The sequence below is a fragment of the Rhinoderma darwinii genome, chromosome 1, assembly GCF_050947455.1.
Source record: "Rhinoderma darwinii isolate aRhiDar2 chromosome 1, aRhiDar2.hap1, whole genome shotgun sequence".
Lineage (NCBI taxonomy): Eukaryota > Metazoa > Chordata > Amphibia > Anura > Rhinodermatidae > Rhinoderma > Rhinoderma darwinii.
In genome coordinates, this window is record NC_134687.1 from 447,265,813 (window position 1) to 447,282,760 (window position 16,948).

Sequence of the window (16,948 nt, forward strand, 5' to 3'; positions counted from 1 at the left end):
GTTTTTATTTTATAATTCAGGTGTTTTTTGTTTTTTTTTGTTTACGTCAAACGTGTAAAAATTGTACTTGCAGTGAAAGCTTAATTTATGTATTAATCTGGTCTATATTATCCTGTTCTGTCGCTCTGCTTTTCTTTTTAAAGTAGGTGATTGTTTTGTCATACTAAAATACCTGTATTTATTTTATCTTTTCTGTCTCGCAGGTAAAGGTCATGCGGTTGCTGGATCATCCGAATGTGCTGCGTTTTATTGGGGTTCTCTATAAGGATCGGAGGCTAAACCTTTTGACTGAATTCATAGAATGTGGGACCCTAAAAGATTTCCTGAGAGGGGTGAGGCATAGAGATGGAGGAGTGGTCTTGTTAGTTAGATTCTTTTTTTTTTTTATCCCGTAAATAAAGGTTATTTCAGTATGAATATTTAATGTTTATATGCTAAAGGATAATTCTCACAAGGTTTTCTTCCCCTTCATCCTGCTTGTTTAGGACACATGTCCTTGGGAGCAGAAGGTCTCCTTTGCTAAGGACATTGCATGTGGCATGGTAAGTTTTCACTCTTTTGCTGTAGTGATATGGTGAGTTATATAAAAATAATTTAAACATTAGTATATTCTTTCTTTTTAGGCATATCTTCACTCTATGAGCATCATCCATAGAGACCTCAACTCACACAACTGTCTCATCAAACTGGTAATGCTATATTTTCGGCAAGATTTCCTGTCTTTGTTTAATTCCTGATCTTCTTTCTCTTTCCGTTGTTTTTTTGCACTTTTACGTTCTTTGTGTATAAAATTGTCTGAGCTAGTTTGTGCTCTTTACATGTAGGATGGCACTGTGGTGGTTGCAGACTTTGGGCTTTCCAGGCTTATTTTGGAAGAGAAACCCAAACCCCCACCAGAAAAGCCACCCACAAAAAAGAGAACGCTACGGAAGACTCACCGCCGTAAACGTTATACTGTGGTGGGCAACCCGTATTGGATGGCACCTGAAATGTTAAATGGTAATAAAGCAACATTTTTTTTTTGTCAAATTTGACGGAATCTTCAATGGAGGCTCCGAAAGGAAACTCAAATTGATATATGAACATAGTCTTAACCTCCTAATGGGATAAAATGTAGAGCTGATCGAGCACGTTACAATAAAATCTTCAGTTAATTCATTTGTTCATTAAAATAATGATGTGGCAGGATAAGTGCATAATCCAGTTCACTTACGCATTTCAAACCTTATAGGTTTTAATTGTAGCCTTCATTATAACCCCTTAATGACCAGGCCATTTTTTCATTTTAGTTTTTCCTTACTTGCTTTCAAAGAGCCATAAGTTGTTTTTTTTTTTATTTTTTTTATTTATTTTTGCTTTAACATAACCTCGTACAGCTTTATTCCGCGGGTCAATATGATTACGGTGATACCAATACTTATGTATTGCATTATATTGTGGTTTTTTTACCGAGACTTAATAGTAGCACCAAGATAGCAGACCTGTGGGCCCTCATTCGGTCCCCAGGCTGCCATGACCACCATTGGCACATCGCGGGGGCAGGGCTGTCGTAATTGGGTTGAGGAAATGATATTTTGATAAAATGAATCTTACTCATTATTATTCTATTCTAGGAAAACAGTATGATGAGAAGGTGGATGTGTTTTCATTTGGGATTGTCCTGTGTGAGGTAAGAAGACTACTGTTCGAAGATGTATTTTACAATGATACTATATCGGAGTACTTAGTAAAAAAAAAAATATATATATTTTTTTGGGAGGGGATTTGGAAAATTAAAAGCAATTTTTAGCATTCTTGGCTGTGCAGTAACACTAACTTTAAATTCTATGGCCAATAGTGTTTGTTTGTTTTTTCCTGGAAGACTTTCTTTTTTTTTTTTTTTTTTTTGTCCCACTAGAAGACTTGAAGCAGTGATCAGTGGCGTAACTATAGGGGTCGCAATTGCGACCGGCCCCCAAAGCCAGGGGGGACCGCGGCCCCCTGCACCACATCAATGAAAAGTTACTGTAGTAACTGGGGCCTATGTAACAAACTACACGGGCCCTGTTACTAAGTAAGTAACTGACCGTTTTTACCCCCCCCCCCCCCCTCTTTCCGGAGCGCAGCGGAGGTTCTGACGTCACAGCGCTGTACACAGCGCATGACGTCACGACGATATGCGTTGCGCACAACATCCCGACCCTGGATGGAGTCAGGACCTCCGCCGAAGAGTAGGGTAAGTTCAATATTACTGTCTGAATCTGATAGGTCGGGGTCCGACTCCCGGGACCCCCGCGAATCAGCTGTTTTGAAGGGGGTGCAGCGCGAGCGCTACTTCCCCTTCATTCTGGTCACTTTGTCTTGACACACTCTGAATCGCCGACACAGACGTGTCTCAACGATTCACAGTGTGAGCAAGTAAAGGAAATGAAGGGGAAGCGGTGCTCGTACGAGCGCTGTACCCCTTTCAAAACGGCTGATTGGCGGAGGTCCCGGGAGTCAGACCCCGACCCATCAGCTATTGATGGCCTATCCTGAGTATAGGCCATCAATGTTAAGGGACTGGACAACCCCTTTTAAACCTACCATGTGTTGGGCTTAGATACAGGGCCCCAGCAGACAGTAATTTTATACTGTATGAGATTACTGTCGTTTGGACCCTGTATCTAAGCCTACCTCAGGCTTAGATACAGGGTCCGACAAACCATTCACACATGCACATGGGCTCTGTATTTAAGGCCCTGTTCACATCAGCGTTGCCTTTCCGTTGAGGGGGTTCTGTCGGAGGTTTCCGTCTGGTTAACCCCTCAACGGAAAGGCAAACGGAAACCTTCGCTTCCATTTGCATCACCATTGATCTCAATGGTGACGGAAACTTTGCTAATGGTTTCCGTTTGTCACCGTTGTGAACGGGTTCCGTTGTTTTGCCGGACTTAATAGCCGTGTCGACAATGCAAAATAATGGAACCCTGCCACAGCGGTGACAAACGGAAACCTTTAGCTACGTTTCCGTCACCATTGAGATCAATGGTGAGGGAAACGGAAGCTGAGGTTTCAGTTTGCCTTTCTGTTGAGGGGTTACCCAACGGAAACCTCCGACTGAACCCCTCAACGGAAGGGCTGCGGTGATGTGAACAGGCTCTCTCATGTTTTTTTTTTGTGTGTTTGAATCTGACGTAGTCCAAGAACCGAACTTGTAAAAAAATACCAGGACGTTTTTTTTTTATTCTCAATAAAATGGTTAACGAGGGTTGTGTGGGGGGGTTTATTTCAATAAACTTTATTTTTTCTATGTCTTTGTATTTTTTTTTTAAACTTTATCGCTACTGCCTTAGTAATAGCCGCTGACTGATTGACCGCGTCCATTACTAAGGCGGGGCTTGGTGTTAGCCGGTGCAAAGGCTAACCCCTCCATTATTACCCGGATACCACCGCCACCAGGGGTGGCGGAAAGAGCTGGGTATGATCCAGTACCCGACCATCTGTAGTGATGGTCGAGTACTGGGGTGGCCGCAGGCTAGTATTATTAGGCTGGGAGAGGCCAAAAACAGTGGCCCTTCCCACCCTGGTAATGCTAGGCTGCTGTGTTGTATCTTGCTGGTTATGAAAAATGGGGGGACCCCACGTCCATTTAAAAAAAAAATAATAATATATAATTGGAAAGAACTATGTGGGGTTCCCCCATTTTTATAACCAGCCGGATACAACACAGCAGCTGCAGCCTAGCATTACCAGTGTGGGAAGGGCCACCATTTTTGGGCTTTCCCAGCTTGACAATAACAGCCTGCAGCCGCGCCAATGCCCTACCATCACTACCGATGGTCGTGTACTGGATTGTACCCGGCTCTTCACGGTACCCCTGGTGGTGGTGGATACTGGGGTAATAATGGGGGTTAGTGTTAGCCTCTTCATGTCTAACACTAAGCCCACCTTAGTAATGGATGTCGTCAATAAGCCAGCAGCTATTAATAAGGGGGTAGTAATAAAGTTAAAAAAAAAATACAAAGGCATATAAAAAATATTTTATTGAAATAAAAATCCCACACACAACCGTCATAACCATTTTATTGGGAATAAAAAAAAAACGGCGTTATCGAAGTAGTCCTCGAATCCAAAGTAGTCCAACGACCGAACTGTAAAAAACACAAACACAAAAAAAAATTAGTAACGCATAAAGAAAAACAATTCTTATACTTACCTTTCCTGGGTCCAGCGCTGGAGCCACAATGTCAGCGAGCTGCGCCCTATATCTAATCCTATCATGTGTGATACTGTATGCTGAGCCGCTGTATCTAATCCTATCCCCTGATGTTTTAAGACCTTAGTGACGTTGCTAGCGCTGAAAGCTGCGGGCCATCGACCATGAAAAGTTTTGGGGGGGGGACCCTTTACATCGGGGCCCATGAGCCTTTAGCTACGCCCCTGGCAGTGATGTACTGATGGGCAATCTCTTTGGTTGTGTCTTTGGCATGGTGTAATAGGCATAAACCTATGGCAGGTCTGGGGTGGCTCTTTGGCACACTGCGATCACATCATGGGGTTGCTAAGGGGGCTCCCCTCTCTGTCAAGCCACTTAGATGTTATTTACAGCGGCATCTAAGGGGTGAAACTGTTCGGATCAGATTATCTCCGATCCTGGGAGATGGCGAGGAAGCACAGCTGTGTATTACAGACGTGCTCCCGCTGCGATCTTTTGTGTAGATTAAGCAGTACCCACAATTTCACAATGATGGAAATCTGCCTTCTTGTAAGGGGGGCGGGGGGTGTTAAAAAATATATATATTTTAAACGGTCTAATATGTCATAGATGCTTGTGAAAAGGATGACATTTTTAAAGTCTGTATATCGGTGCTGAAATTTCTTATGATAAAAGCAAACTGCTATTGATTTAATGTTGGTTTTATCCATTGGCGACATCCGATGTAAAGTTATGTCGGATGTGCGCTACCCCAAGATGTGAGCCTGCGACACCCGCCTACAACGGCCATATCAGAGAGAACTTCGTTCCCAGCTGTTAAACCCCTTATATGCCGTGTCCAGTAGCAGCCGCGTCATCTTAGCGGTTAGACAGAGGAAGGGGGCTCCCTCTGTCCCCTAATCGCCCCTCCTCATGATGGCAAGAGGCCTCCAATCTGCCACCCGGTTCCTATTTTAGTAGAGCACAGGTAAAGGCTTTGCACTGCAACACATTAGAACTATTGCATGAGCGATCTAATGATCACATGGTTACGTCCCCTAGAGGGAATAAAAAAAAAAAAAGTGTGTGTGTGTGTTTTCCATGAATTAGAATATTATCAAAAAGTTAATTTATTTCAGTTTTTCAATTCTAAAAGTGAAATTCCTATATTCTATAGATTCATTACCGACAGAGTGATCTACTTCCAGCATTTTTTTTTTTTTTTTTTATTTTAATGTTGATTATGCTAACAGTTAATGAAAACCCAAGTTTTAGTATCTCAGAAAATTTGAATATTATAGAAGCCCAATTTCAAAAATTATTTTTGATACCGAAATGGAGGCCTACTGTACAGTATATGCACTCAATACTTGGTGGGGTCTCCGATTCTGCATGAATTACTGCATCAATGCGGCGTGACATGGAGGGGATCAGCCTGTGGCACTGCCGAGGTGTTATGGAAGCCCAGGTTGCTTTGATAGAGGCCTTCAACTCGTCTGCATTGTTGGGTCTGGTGTCTCATCTTGCCAAATGACATCCTATAGATTCTCTATGGGGTTTAGGTCAGATGAGTTTGCTGGCCAATCAAGCCCAGTGATACTGTGGTTATTACACCAGGTATTGGTACTTTTGGCAGTGTGGGCAGGTGCCAATCCTGCTGGAAAATTAAATTTGCATCTCCATAAGGCACCATTTACACGAGCGTAATATACGCGCGTGCTTTTCACGCATGTCGTACGCACCTATATTAGGCTATGGGGCAGTGCAGACAGTACATGAATTTTGCGCAGCGCGAGTGCGTTGCGTAAAACTCACGACATGTCCTTTCTTTGTGCGCTGTTCGCGCATCACGCACCCATTGAAGTGAATGGGTGCGTGAAAACCACGCAGGTCGCACGGAAGCACTTCCGTGCGAACTGCGTGGTTCGCGCAACAGCTGTCAAACGCTGAATGTAAACAGAAAAGCACCACGTGCTTTTCTGTTTACAAACATCCAAACGGAGTGTCATAATGATGGCGGCTGCGCGAAAATCACTCAGCCGCACATCATACACTGATGACACACACAGCTGTTAAGTGCCTTTTGCGCACGCAAAACGCCGCATTTTTTGCAAGCGCAAAACGCACACGCTCGTGTAAATCAGGCCTAAAGCTTGTCAGCAGAGGGAAGCATGAAGTGCTGTAAAATTTCCTGCTAGACGGCTGCCATTACTCTGGACTTGATCGAACACAGTGGACCAACACCAGCAGGTGACACGGCCCCCAAACCATCACTGACTGTGGAAACTTCACACTGGACCACAAGCAACTTTGATTGACTCCTCTCTACTCTACTCTTCCTCCAGACTCTGGGACCGAGATTTCACCTGAAAACAGGACTTTGGACACTGAGCAACAGTGTTGGTCCACTGTGTTATATCAAGTCCAGAGTCCACGCAGCCGTCTGCCATGAAATTTTCGAGCACTTCATGCTTCCCTCTGCTGACAAGCTTTATGGAGATGCTGATTTCATTTTCCAGCAGGACTTGGCACCTGCCCACACTGCCAAACATATCAATAACCACAGTATTCCTGTGCTTAACTGGCCAGCAAACGCACCTGACTTAAACCCCTTAGAGAATCTAGGGTATTGTCAAGAGGAAGATGAGACACCAGACCCAACAATGCAGACGAGCTGAAGGCCGTGATCAAAGCAACCTGGGCTTCCATAACACCTCAGCAGTACCACAGGCTGATCGCCTCCATGCCACGCCACATTCATAACACCTCAGCAGTGCCACAGGCTGATCGCCTCCATGCCACGCTGCATTGATGCAGTAATTCATGCAAAAGGAACCCCGACCAAGTATTGAGTGCATATACTGTATATACTTTAACGTAGGCCAACATTTCGGTATTAAAAATAATTTTTGAAATTGGGCTTCCAATCTACTTTTCTGAGACACTAAATTTGGGGTTTTCATTAACAGTTAGCCATAAATATCAATATTAAAACAAAAAAATGCTGGAAATAGATCACTGTGTAATGAATCAATATAATGAGTTTCATTTTTTGAATTGAGTTACGAAAATAAATGAACTCTTTGATCTTCTAATTCATTGAGAAGGACGGACGCGCGCGCGCGTGTGTGTGCGTGCGTGTGCGTGCGTGTGTGTGTGTGTGTGTGTGTGTGTATATATATATATATATATGTGTGTGTGTGTATCTCCATATATCTATCAATCAGAAAATGGCTAAAGGTGAAAAAAGAAAAATATTACCAGCTTTCTCAAAAATTAAGTAAGCAAGAAAAAAAGTAAACCTAATTGGTATCACTGCGTGCGTAAAAATAAATAAATTTAAAAAAGTCCAAACTAGTCAATCACAGGGTTTTTTTTTCAACCCACCGGATTAATGCTGTAGAAAAATCACATTACAAGAATTGCTGTTTTTGGTCGCCTTGCTTCCTCCGAAAAAGTAAATAAAGTGGTCAAAAAGTCACATGTACCCCAAAATGTGGTGACACAAAACACTTTTAATACTTTTTCAAAGTAAAAACACATTTTAAAAGATAGAATGTATACATTTGATATCACGCCAATCATATTGACCTGCAGAATATTGTTTACTGCATAGTGAACGTTCTAAAAACAAAACCCAAAAAACTCTATCGGAACTGTTTTTTTCAATTCCACTCCACAAAATAATGTGTTTAAAGTTTCTCAGTACATTATATAGTACATGAAATGGTACCATTAAAAAAACTACAACCCATCCTGCAAAAAAACAAGTCCTCATTTGGCTATGTCAACAGAAAAATAATAATAAAAAAAGTTACAGCCCTTGAAATGCGACATTGGAAAAACGGAAATGAAAAAAACAAAAAATGTCTGTCTCCTCCAAGGGGTTAATTAAAATGTTTCAGATTTCCATTCAAAAAGTAAACCTATAGCAGGCACCACAGCCCCTTTTTTGATTTCTGATCCTTTATGCCTAGTCACATGACATCACCATAGATGAAATGTCACTGTGGTGGGTGCCTTTTGGCCCATGTTCGCCTTGGAAGCAGGAAAGGACTAGGAACAGGTGGGGATATGTGGTGCAGTAACAGAGCCAAATCAATAAGGTTTCTAAATTCGAAAAATTGCCCATTTTTAGCCTCTGCAGCCCTATTCCTATATTTTTGAAAATACTATGTCGCACATGAATTTCCCCTTGGTTCAAGCTCTTCTACAGGGTTCTCTGTAACATCCACGTTTGTGCACTTACTCTCTGGGCTTCTGCCTCATGTATGAGTAGTTGGACCTCCCTTGGAGAGGAAGAACACCCACCAGGTCAAATGTTCTATTTTGTTTTTTCAGATTATTGGTCAAGTGTATGCTGATCCAGACTGCCTACCCCGCACCATTGACTATGGCCTGAATGTCCGTCTGTTCTGGGAGAAGTTTGTTTCAGAAGATTGTCCCTCTGGATTTTTCCCCCTTGCAACATCCTGCTGTCAACTTGAGCCTGACCCAAGGTAATGAACCCCTTTTCAGTTCTGTTTTTAAAGTAGCTCATTTATAAAGATACTTTTATCACATTTTGAAGCCTACAACCCGGTCTCTTTTTGTTTTATAGGCCAGACTTTCCATATCTACATGATACACTTACAGCTATATCTCTGTTCTTGGGGGAGCTGGCAATCCCTTTACCCTCTGAACTAGAGTTCATGGAGCACAACTTGAGGCTGCAATATGGTCTGACGCGTGAACCACCCTCACCAGTGGATTGCATAAATCATTGATCACTGTTTTATCAATCATTTTCTTACTTGTGAAAATGTTACATTATTTTGCCCCGGTGGTAGATTTTTTTTTTTTTTATGTTTATAACAATCATTTCACAGGTCATTATTTTAAACCATAGGGTTTAGAACCACGTGCACATTTCTACAATCCCATCTTAAGCATATATATGGCATATCCACAGGATTTACCTGAGACGCCGTACTCTCCATACATTTAAAGAGGTTCTGTCACCAGATTATAAGTGCCCTATCTCCTACATAATCTGATCGGCGCTGTAATGTAGAGAACAGCAGTGTTTTTTATTTTGAAAAAAACGATCATTTTTGAGCAAGTTATGAGCAATTTTAGATTTATGCTAATTAGTTTCTTAATGGACAACTGGGCGTGTTTTTACTGGAACAATGAGAAGTGTATGACGCTGATTGGTCAGCGTCATACACTCCTCTGTACAACGCCCAGTTGGTAAAAAGTAAAAACACGCCCAATTGTCTATTAAGAAACTAATTAGCATAAATCTAAAATTGTTCATAACTTTGTCAAAAATTATCGTTTTTCAAAATAAAAACCACAAATCTACATTATAGCGCCGATCAGATTATGTAGGAGACAGTGCCTCTTTAAATGGATGGCTACCTCTCCATTTAGCTGTATGAAGAGTACAGTGGCCTGGGAATCTGAACGCGGGTCATGGAACCTCTAAGGGTATGTGCACACACACTAATTACGTCCGTAATTGACGGACGTATTTCGGCCGCAAGTACCGGACCGAACTCAGTGCAGGGAGCCGGGCTCCTAGCATCATAGTTATGTACGATGCTAGGAGTCCCTGCCTCTCCATGGAACTACTGTCCCGTACTGAAAACATGATTACAGTACGGGACAGTTGTCCTGCAGAGAGGCAGGGACTCCTAGCATCGTACATAACTATGATGCTAGGAGCCCGGCTCCCTGCACTGTGTTCGGTCCGGTACTTGCGGCCGAAATACGTCCGTCAATTACGGACATAATTAGTGTGTGTGCACATACCCTAATTGGTGAGGGTCCCAAAGGTAGATACTGTGGATATGATATAAATGCTTTTGTGGCAGCAGAGGGTAGTCTTCAGGGTCCGTAACAGGTTTAATGCCGTATGGCGCCTTCTTGTGACTCTGTATTTAGAATGCATGAGGCCTTCAGAATAAGGAAATTTCAGGGGGTTTTTCAAGATATTAGCATATGTATTTACCCATAAAAACCACAGCAGGTCTTAAGATAAAAAGATTAGCTATTGTCCATTACTGCTCCTAACCTTTGTAATGGGCAATTTTCATTTTTTTTTTTTTTTTTTACTGTTACCTTAAAATTCAGACTTGAATAGGTCTTCCACTTCTTATAGTAAAATTATAGTAGATTGTTGCATATCATTTTAACTACAAAATGTTAATCCAATTATGGAAGCGAATGTGATTGAAAACCACTTTTTTTTTTTTAGGATAGCACTTGGTATAATTGCTGCATTTTTTTTTGTACATGAAAACTGGAAATTTAATATTTGTATTTTTTTTTATATTGAAATTTCGATTGCATATTTTGTCAATGTGTTTACTATTATTTTATAACTTGTTTGGTGCTCCCCCTTACCACCATGGGAATTCATTAGCTACTTGTCAATCCTGTGCATGAATTATGACTTGTGTCCAACTTTCACTGGCAGCTGGTCATGGAGTATTTTTCCATAGTTCAAATATAAATGACTTGGTAAGAAAATAAAAGGTTAGAATACAGTGTCACTGATGTAAATGTAGTGATATAGCTATAGATGGGGTTGTTTTCCTGCCACAGATCAGGCATTACACAGTCTCATACTATCCATCTGTTAGACTTGAATATATTTGTACTCTACTTTTATAGCAGAGGTCTGTGAATGGCATTCTAGGAGTTGTAGTTTCCTAACCGCTCAAGAGCCACAAAGTGCAGATCATTGTTTTACAGCAGTGCCGCTTCCCCTTGGGAGCTAGCAAAGAGGATGATGAGTTTCTGGCCATTATTCCACGACAGGCGGCTTCCCAGTAATAACCGTCTATAGTGAAATTCTGAACAACGGAATGAATGTCTGATCCCGCCACCAATTAGGTATATACAAAGAATGAAAAGAGAACTGTCAGTTAATATGGTTGGAAGATTCTCACCCAGTACAACTGTGGCTCTCTTCAGTCTGCATATACCAGTATACACGCTCTCATCTGGGACATGGGAGTAGTTCACAACACACTGCAGCTGCTTTAACCCCTTGTCAACATTTGACATACTTAGGTCAAAAGGGGGTGGGGGGTATGGAGTGGGTTCACACTTTGTACTTTATCTACCCCGAAGTGATACCGTTAAACTACAGCTCGCCCTGCAAAAAGGAGTCCACACGCAACTTCATCGATTAAAGAATAAAAAAAAGTTATTCTCAGATTATAGCAACACAAAGCTATTTTTTTTCTTTGTAAAAATAACTATATAAAACTTGGTATCGCCATAATTGTATGGACCTGGAGAATAAACTTAACATGTCGTTTTCTACTGCGTGGTGAACTCTAAAAAAATAAAAAATTTATTTTTTATTCAGCCCCACAAAAGAATCTTTTCTGTAAATATGGTACAATAAATTGTGCCCTTAAAAACAGCAACTCGTCTTGCAAAAGTCAAGACGATGATGTCGATGAGAAATAAGCTATGGTTTTTGGAAGGTGAAAAAGATTAAAAATGGCTGTGGAGTCAAGGGTTAAGAGCATATATGGAAAGGATAACGATCGCCTTTTTATGTTAATAGAATTAATTCTATGAGGTCATTCAGCTACTGTGTAGAGGGTTAAAGATTAGTAGCTCAACGTCAAAGGTAATAGGCTGGTATATTATTTATACATACACACAATGTTCATATTGTACTCTACACTATATTGATAAATGAGATCTATCCACTGGATTTATATTAGACTGGTTTGACTGCAAGGCACACTTTTTTTGTTTATTTATAGAAACAACACTCTTGTACAAAAAAAGTCAATAAACAATATTCTTAATGTTTGTACATCCGTTTTCTGTCCTTTTAAGTAATGCAGAAGCACATTTATTAAAGTAGGAAGGATCCTTGTGTCAATCGATATGCAAGCACTAAATGGCACCTCTACTGGAAGAATATGGTACTGAAAGTTACCAGCCAGTGCTTGACCTCAACGTAGTTTGGCCTGGTGCAGCTCTGTTCTTTAAATGTGCAGAATTGTCATCGGATTTTATGATGTAAAATAGCTTCATCTCCCTGGATTTCTTTTTCTTTGGAGTCTGAGACTTGCATAACTAAAAAAAAAAAAAACTGTCCCAGGCAGCCACATTTGTACAAGCAACCCCCACAAATTCATGACAAAATGTTAAAGTGGCCAATCAGGTTAAGGAATTGTTGGCCTCAGAAACAAATGATTAACCATATAATGGCGGTCTGCAGATATGTAAGATTCCATGTCCCTTTTCCTTGCAATGAAGGAAATGACTGTTTATGAATACAATTCTTCTGCCACAGTCCACTGGGCCAGTGTCACGGCAGGATGACCTGTATGACACATTTGATACTGCCATCTCCAAACTGAATAGAATCATCAGTCCACATCCAATATCACATAGGACTATACATCATTTCATGCTCCTGGAGTTCCCGCACTGTCCATTAGGGGGATGGTACCTTCCTGAACTGTATTGGGAATGTGACTGGCTGTCACCTCTATTGAGTTCTCATCTACTAGGTCACATGTAGGGTTGGAGAAAGCAGATAATGGAAGATTTATCCTCTGAAGCCGTCTGTCCTCAACTTCCTGTTCGTGCTTTTGCTTTAGATCTCTACCCCTAAAAGGAAACCATAAATAAGTTAGAAGAATGGTGCCCATGAAATGGAAACTCAAGTAACTATGACTGAGGTATAATGGGCAAGTCAGAGACCACCTCTGTGAAAACCTAAAGCAATTTGTTAGCTGCTGACCTTTTGTATACGTATCCAACAACGATGCCGCTGCCAATGGCAATGATGATCACGACCATCAAAATTCCCAGGACATAACCTATAACAAAGTGACAGAGAAGTGGTCATTACTCATCCATTATGCAGCTCTAAAATGCTCCATACAGTACAGACAATGTTACCTCACCTAATGGCCCCAGATCCTTCTTGTCCCGGGGTTTGACTTGGACCCTCTCGCTGATGCTTATTACAGGCTGTGCCACATTGACCTGCTCAGGACCCTTGAAACTGTCTTGCTCGAAAGTTGTCGATTCCTCTGGCATCACTGAAGGATGTGGAGTAGGAGGTTGTTCTGGTATATTATGCTCATTTGTAGGCACTGTAAGTGATAGAGTAGAGGAGACATCATTTGGATTGGATGATCTTTGAAAGACACAAAACAAATTATGCCATGAACGATATGTTTAATGAAATGGGGAAGTTAACCCCTTTGCCTCAGGCCACGTACATGGCAACCATTAAGGGGGAAGTATGGATCGGGGTCACGGGCTGAGCGCGCTCCGTACTTAGCGGGTGACCGTTGTGTAATATAGCCGTTTCAAAACTCAATGCAACTGGCGGAATCAAAGATCACTGATTCCACCCATTTATTCCCTTAAATGCCGCGGTCAATTGCAACCGCAACATTTAAATAGAATCATGGTGGGCCCATCAGATATGCCATCACCCCCCCCTCCCCCCCTCCAGCACGACCCAATTGTCAGGTGCCACTGGTCCTCATGGGAGCCTAATGAAGGCCCCCAGCTCTGACATCTTCAGTATAGCGATATACTGCAATACATTATTAGGGGGACTAGTAAAAAGCAGGTAGTTTTTTTTAATGTTCCAAAAATAAAATATATATATATATAAAATAAAAAGTCTCATTTTTCCCCTAAAGGAATGTTTAAAAAAATTAACATAACTGGGGTATCACTGCATCTGTAGAAGTACGAACTATCGCAAAGTAGCGTTGTTTAACCCGCTCGGTGAAAGCCATAAAAAAAGACCTATATAGAAGACGCAACTTGCTGTTTTTTTAGTCACCTTAACTCTCAAAAAAAAAAAATGGAATAAAAAGTTACATGTACGCCAAAAAGGTATCAGTAAAAAGTACAGATTGTCCTGCAAAAAAAATAAGCCCTCGCATCACTCAATTGACAGAAAACTAAAAATGATGACTCCGAGTGGTAGAACATTAAAAAAAAACTAACTTGGCATCACCGTAATCATATCAAGCTGTAAAATAAGGTGAACATGTCGCTTGTACTGCCTGATAGACGCCTCTATCTCTACCTCAGTCTGAGGAGACACCCTGACGTCATACCGGGAATATGTGCTCAGGGGGACAGTCTGACATCAAATTTCTTTGTTTATTAAAGGTAGAGAAAAAAAACTTTTAACTCCTCCACCAATAGAAAGTGAAGAAGGAGCTCGGCGACAAGAAGAGCCAATCACTTCTCCAGCCTTTACATGGGCGGGTGCCAAATCTTCTCCCCGCCTCCCAAACCTTACAGAAAAACAAGGTCACGTGACGAGGTAGCCATGCGGGAGAGTGGGGGTTAAATGGAGTAGGCATAGACGGGGGTCTATGTAGTTACTAGAAGTCGCCGCGTCACGTCGGCTGCAGCGCAATACAGCGGCTATAGTAATAACGGGCTGGAGCGCAGTATACGGGAATATAGCTCAGGTGCTCGGAGCCAGCATTACATGTATGGTACCTGGTGTCCCGCAGATCAGCTGGCAGCCCAGGAGCACGATCACGAGCTGGGGGAGCACCATGTTCTTGCTGTGTCTGTCTCCACTGTCGGTATTGCTGTTCTGAGTTGTTTTTCACAGCAGCTCTTGCTCCTCCCCCTCACATCACATAGGGAGGCTCGGAGAGCCGGAAACGTCTGCACTGCGGGAGGGAGGAGGGAGGTTTACTGTAGACACATGTGTAGTATGTCGCCGCCATGTATGCCAGCTGTATACCAATAACATGCATTCACAGCAGCCACTATTTCACTCCTTCCTGACCCGAGCGCTGTGTCATAGCACCGTGCTCACCGCCTGCCCTGTGCTGCTAGTTTACCTCAGCTATACATTGCGGGTTTCTGTTCAGGCAGTGCCTCATAACTAAACATATACATTCATGTCTTCACAATGCTTTTAACGCGGTAAACTCGTCCATTAGACCGTATGGCGTGCAAGGTGTTAATGGTCACGTGGCCTTGTTCTGTTCCACTGATCAGGGGTGACAGCAGCTCGTTGGCACAGCAGTCAGCGGGAGCCGGTTTGGACAGGATTGTTGGCGCATGCTCAGTGTACAGCAGCTCAGGGCAGTTGCAGGGGTTATGAAATGTGTATTTTCTCCATAGACTGCCTAATGTTATATATCCAAGCAATGCGATTTTCACAGTTCTCAATACGTTCTTGTGCTATAGCCTAACTAAAATATTTTTTTAAATGTCACACAGCCAAAGATAAACAGTTACACGTTACGGTTGAATCACGGTTTCAGTGGGAAAAAATGTGACTCAACCGCAACGTGTAAATAGACCCTACGGCCGGAATTCTGTGCAGAAATTCCGCTGCATTTAGCACTTGTCCACACGTAACGGAATTGCTGCAGAATGTTTCTGCAGCAATTCCGTTGAAAGTAGCAGACATTCCGCTGCGGAAAAAGGCATAGTTTCCTGTGGTTTTGACTGCAGAAAATGGTGCGTATATTGCTGCGTTTTTCACAAATCTGGGAGATGGTGACATCTATGAAAAACGCAGCAATTCAGTCCTCTTTCCGCAGCAGGAATGGACATGCTGGGGTCCGAAAAATACACCGCACGTCAATTTCCACTCAGAATTTTAAGCAGCGAGTGGATAAGATTTGTTAAATCTCACGCACTTTGCTGCTACTGTATTCTGCTGCGTATTTACCGTCTGCAATTCGGAAAATACGCAGCAACTCCGCTACCTGTGGATGAGCCCTTACAGTAGCAGCAACGTGGATGAGATTCAGAAAATCTCGTGCCCACGCTGCTAAAAAAAACCGCAGCGTAAATGTTAATAAATTGACCTGTGCTGCAGAAGTTAATTCCACGGCGTGTAAATTTATACTGCGTTTTTGTTGATTTTCCGCTGCAGGTTTTCCCCATTGAATGCAATGGGGATGCAAAGCCCGCAACAGAAAGCCCAGTTTTGTGGCGTATTCGCAGTGATTGCACCGCAAATATTGCAACTACGGAAAATATAAAAAAATCATACCAAGAATGCCCTCCTCCTTCCTGCAGTCCGGCCTCCTGGGATGACGTTGCATCCCATGTGACCGCTGCAGCCAATCACAGGCTGCAGCGTTGGTCACATGGGATGATACGTCATCCCAGGAGGCCAGCCTGAGTGACGTCAAAGGCCGGCCTGCTAGGATGACGTTACATCACATGTGACCACCGCTGTCAATCACAAGCTTCAGTGGTCACATGGGCTGCAGTGTCATCCAGAGAGGCCGGACCAGACTGTGATGGAGGGACGCGTCGCCATAACAACAACCTACGTAAGTGTAAAAACAGCGGACGTTTAGTCAGAAAAAATGCACCAGAGCGGTTTTCGGACATAATGTACTGCGGGTTCCAGGACGGATACGCTGCTTGGTTTTTACTCAGCGTATCCGTCCCGTGGGAACCCGGACTAAAGCCTCATTCACACTCTTTTTATTTTCAGTGTTTTAAAACACATTGATAAATGGCATGCATCACAAGTGTATTTTTTTTTTTAATCAGTTCAATTTTATTCAACAAACTTCACATAATTACAGGTCATTGTACGTTCTCATACAGTGTATAAGCAATTTTCAACAGACCCAATTATTTATATCCAACCAAACATTCCTTTCCCCCCAACTCCCCCTTGTATCCCCCCAGCCGGTCTTCTCGATACCCCTTTTCCAATCCTCTCTCCTTCTCTTCCCCTTTTCCCTTCCCCATCCTACGCCTGCTCTCCGTATGCACCCCCCCGTCAGTGGCCCTATACCTGAA

General features: G+C 42.4%; 2 protein-coding genes across 5 annotated transcripts in view; one reads left to right on the plus strand and one right to left on the minus strand.

Moving 5' to 3' along the window:
- LIMK2 (LIM domain kinase 2) overlaps positions 1-9,391 on the plus strand; it is a 64,392-nt gene extending 55,001 nt beyond the window's left edge. For all 3 annotated transcript variants that reach the window (XM_075831504.1, XM_075831496.1, XM_075831509.1), the window contains exons 10-16: positions 204-332; positions 486-542; positions 624-689; positions 825-999; positions 1,614-1,669; positions 8,498-8,655; positions 8,757-9,391. In XM_075831504.1, coding sequence (XP_075687619.1) covers positions 204-332; positions 486-542; positions 624-689; positions 825-999; positions 1,614-1,669; positions 8,498-8,655; positions 8,757-8,922 — 807 coding nt within the window. In that variant the 3' untranslated portion in view covers positions 8,923-9,391. The remainder of the gene's footprint in view (positions 1-203; positions 333-485; positions 543-623; positions 690-824; positions 1,000-1,613; positions 1,670-8,497; positions 8,656-8,756) is intronic.
- Positions 9,392-11,891: 2,500 nt separating this feature from the next.
- PIK3IP1 (phosphoinositide-3-kinase interacting protein 1) lies at positions 11,892-15,179 on the minus strand. Of its 2 annotated transcripts, XM_075831522.1 has the most exons (5): positions 15,013-15,179; positions 14,660-14,838; positions 13,087-13,278; positions 12,921-12,999; positions 11,892-12,787 (listed from the first exon to the last, which is right to left on the minus strand). In XM_075831522.1, the coding sequence occupies exons 2-5, from the start codon at positions 14,718-14,720 to the stop codon at positions 12,583-12,585; spliced, it is 537 nt and encodes a 178-aa protein (XP_075687637.1). In that variant the 5' UTR covers positions 14,721-14,838; positions 15,013-15,179; the 3' UTR covers positions 11,892-12,582. The 2 variants fall into 2 exon arrangements, with proteins under 2 accessions (XP_075687637.1, XP_075687632.1); XM_075831517.1 differs by having other exon boundaries at positions 14,660-15,179.
- Positions 15,180-16,948: the final 1,769 nt, after the last annotated feature.

Bases quoted from the DNA above. Each gene is read 5' to 3' on its own strand.
- PIK3IP1 (XM_075831522.1), bottom strand. From the start codon at position 14,720: ATGGTGCTCCCCCAGCTCGTGATCGTGCTCCTGGGCTGCCAGCTGATC. The intron at 13,000-13,086 runs GTGAGGTAACAT...ACTTTGTTATAG, and splicing joins GAAGGATCTGGGGCCATTAG to GTTATGTCCTGGGAATTTTG. The intron at 12,788-12,920 runs GTCAGCAGCTAA...GTTTCCTTTTAG, and splicing joins GTTGGATACGTATACAAAAG to GGGTAGAGATCTAAAGCAAA.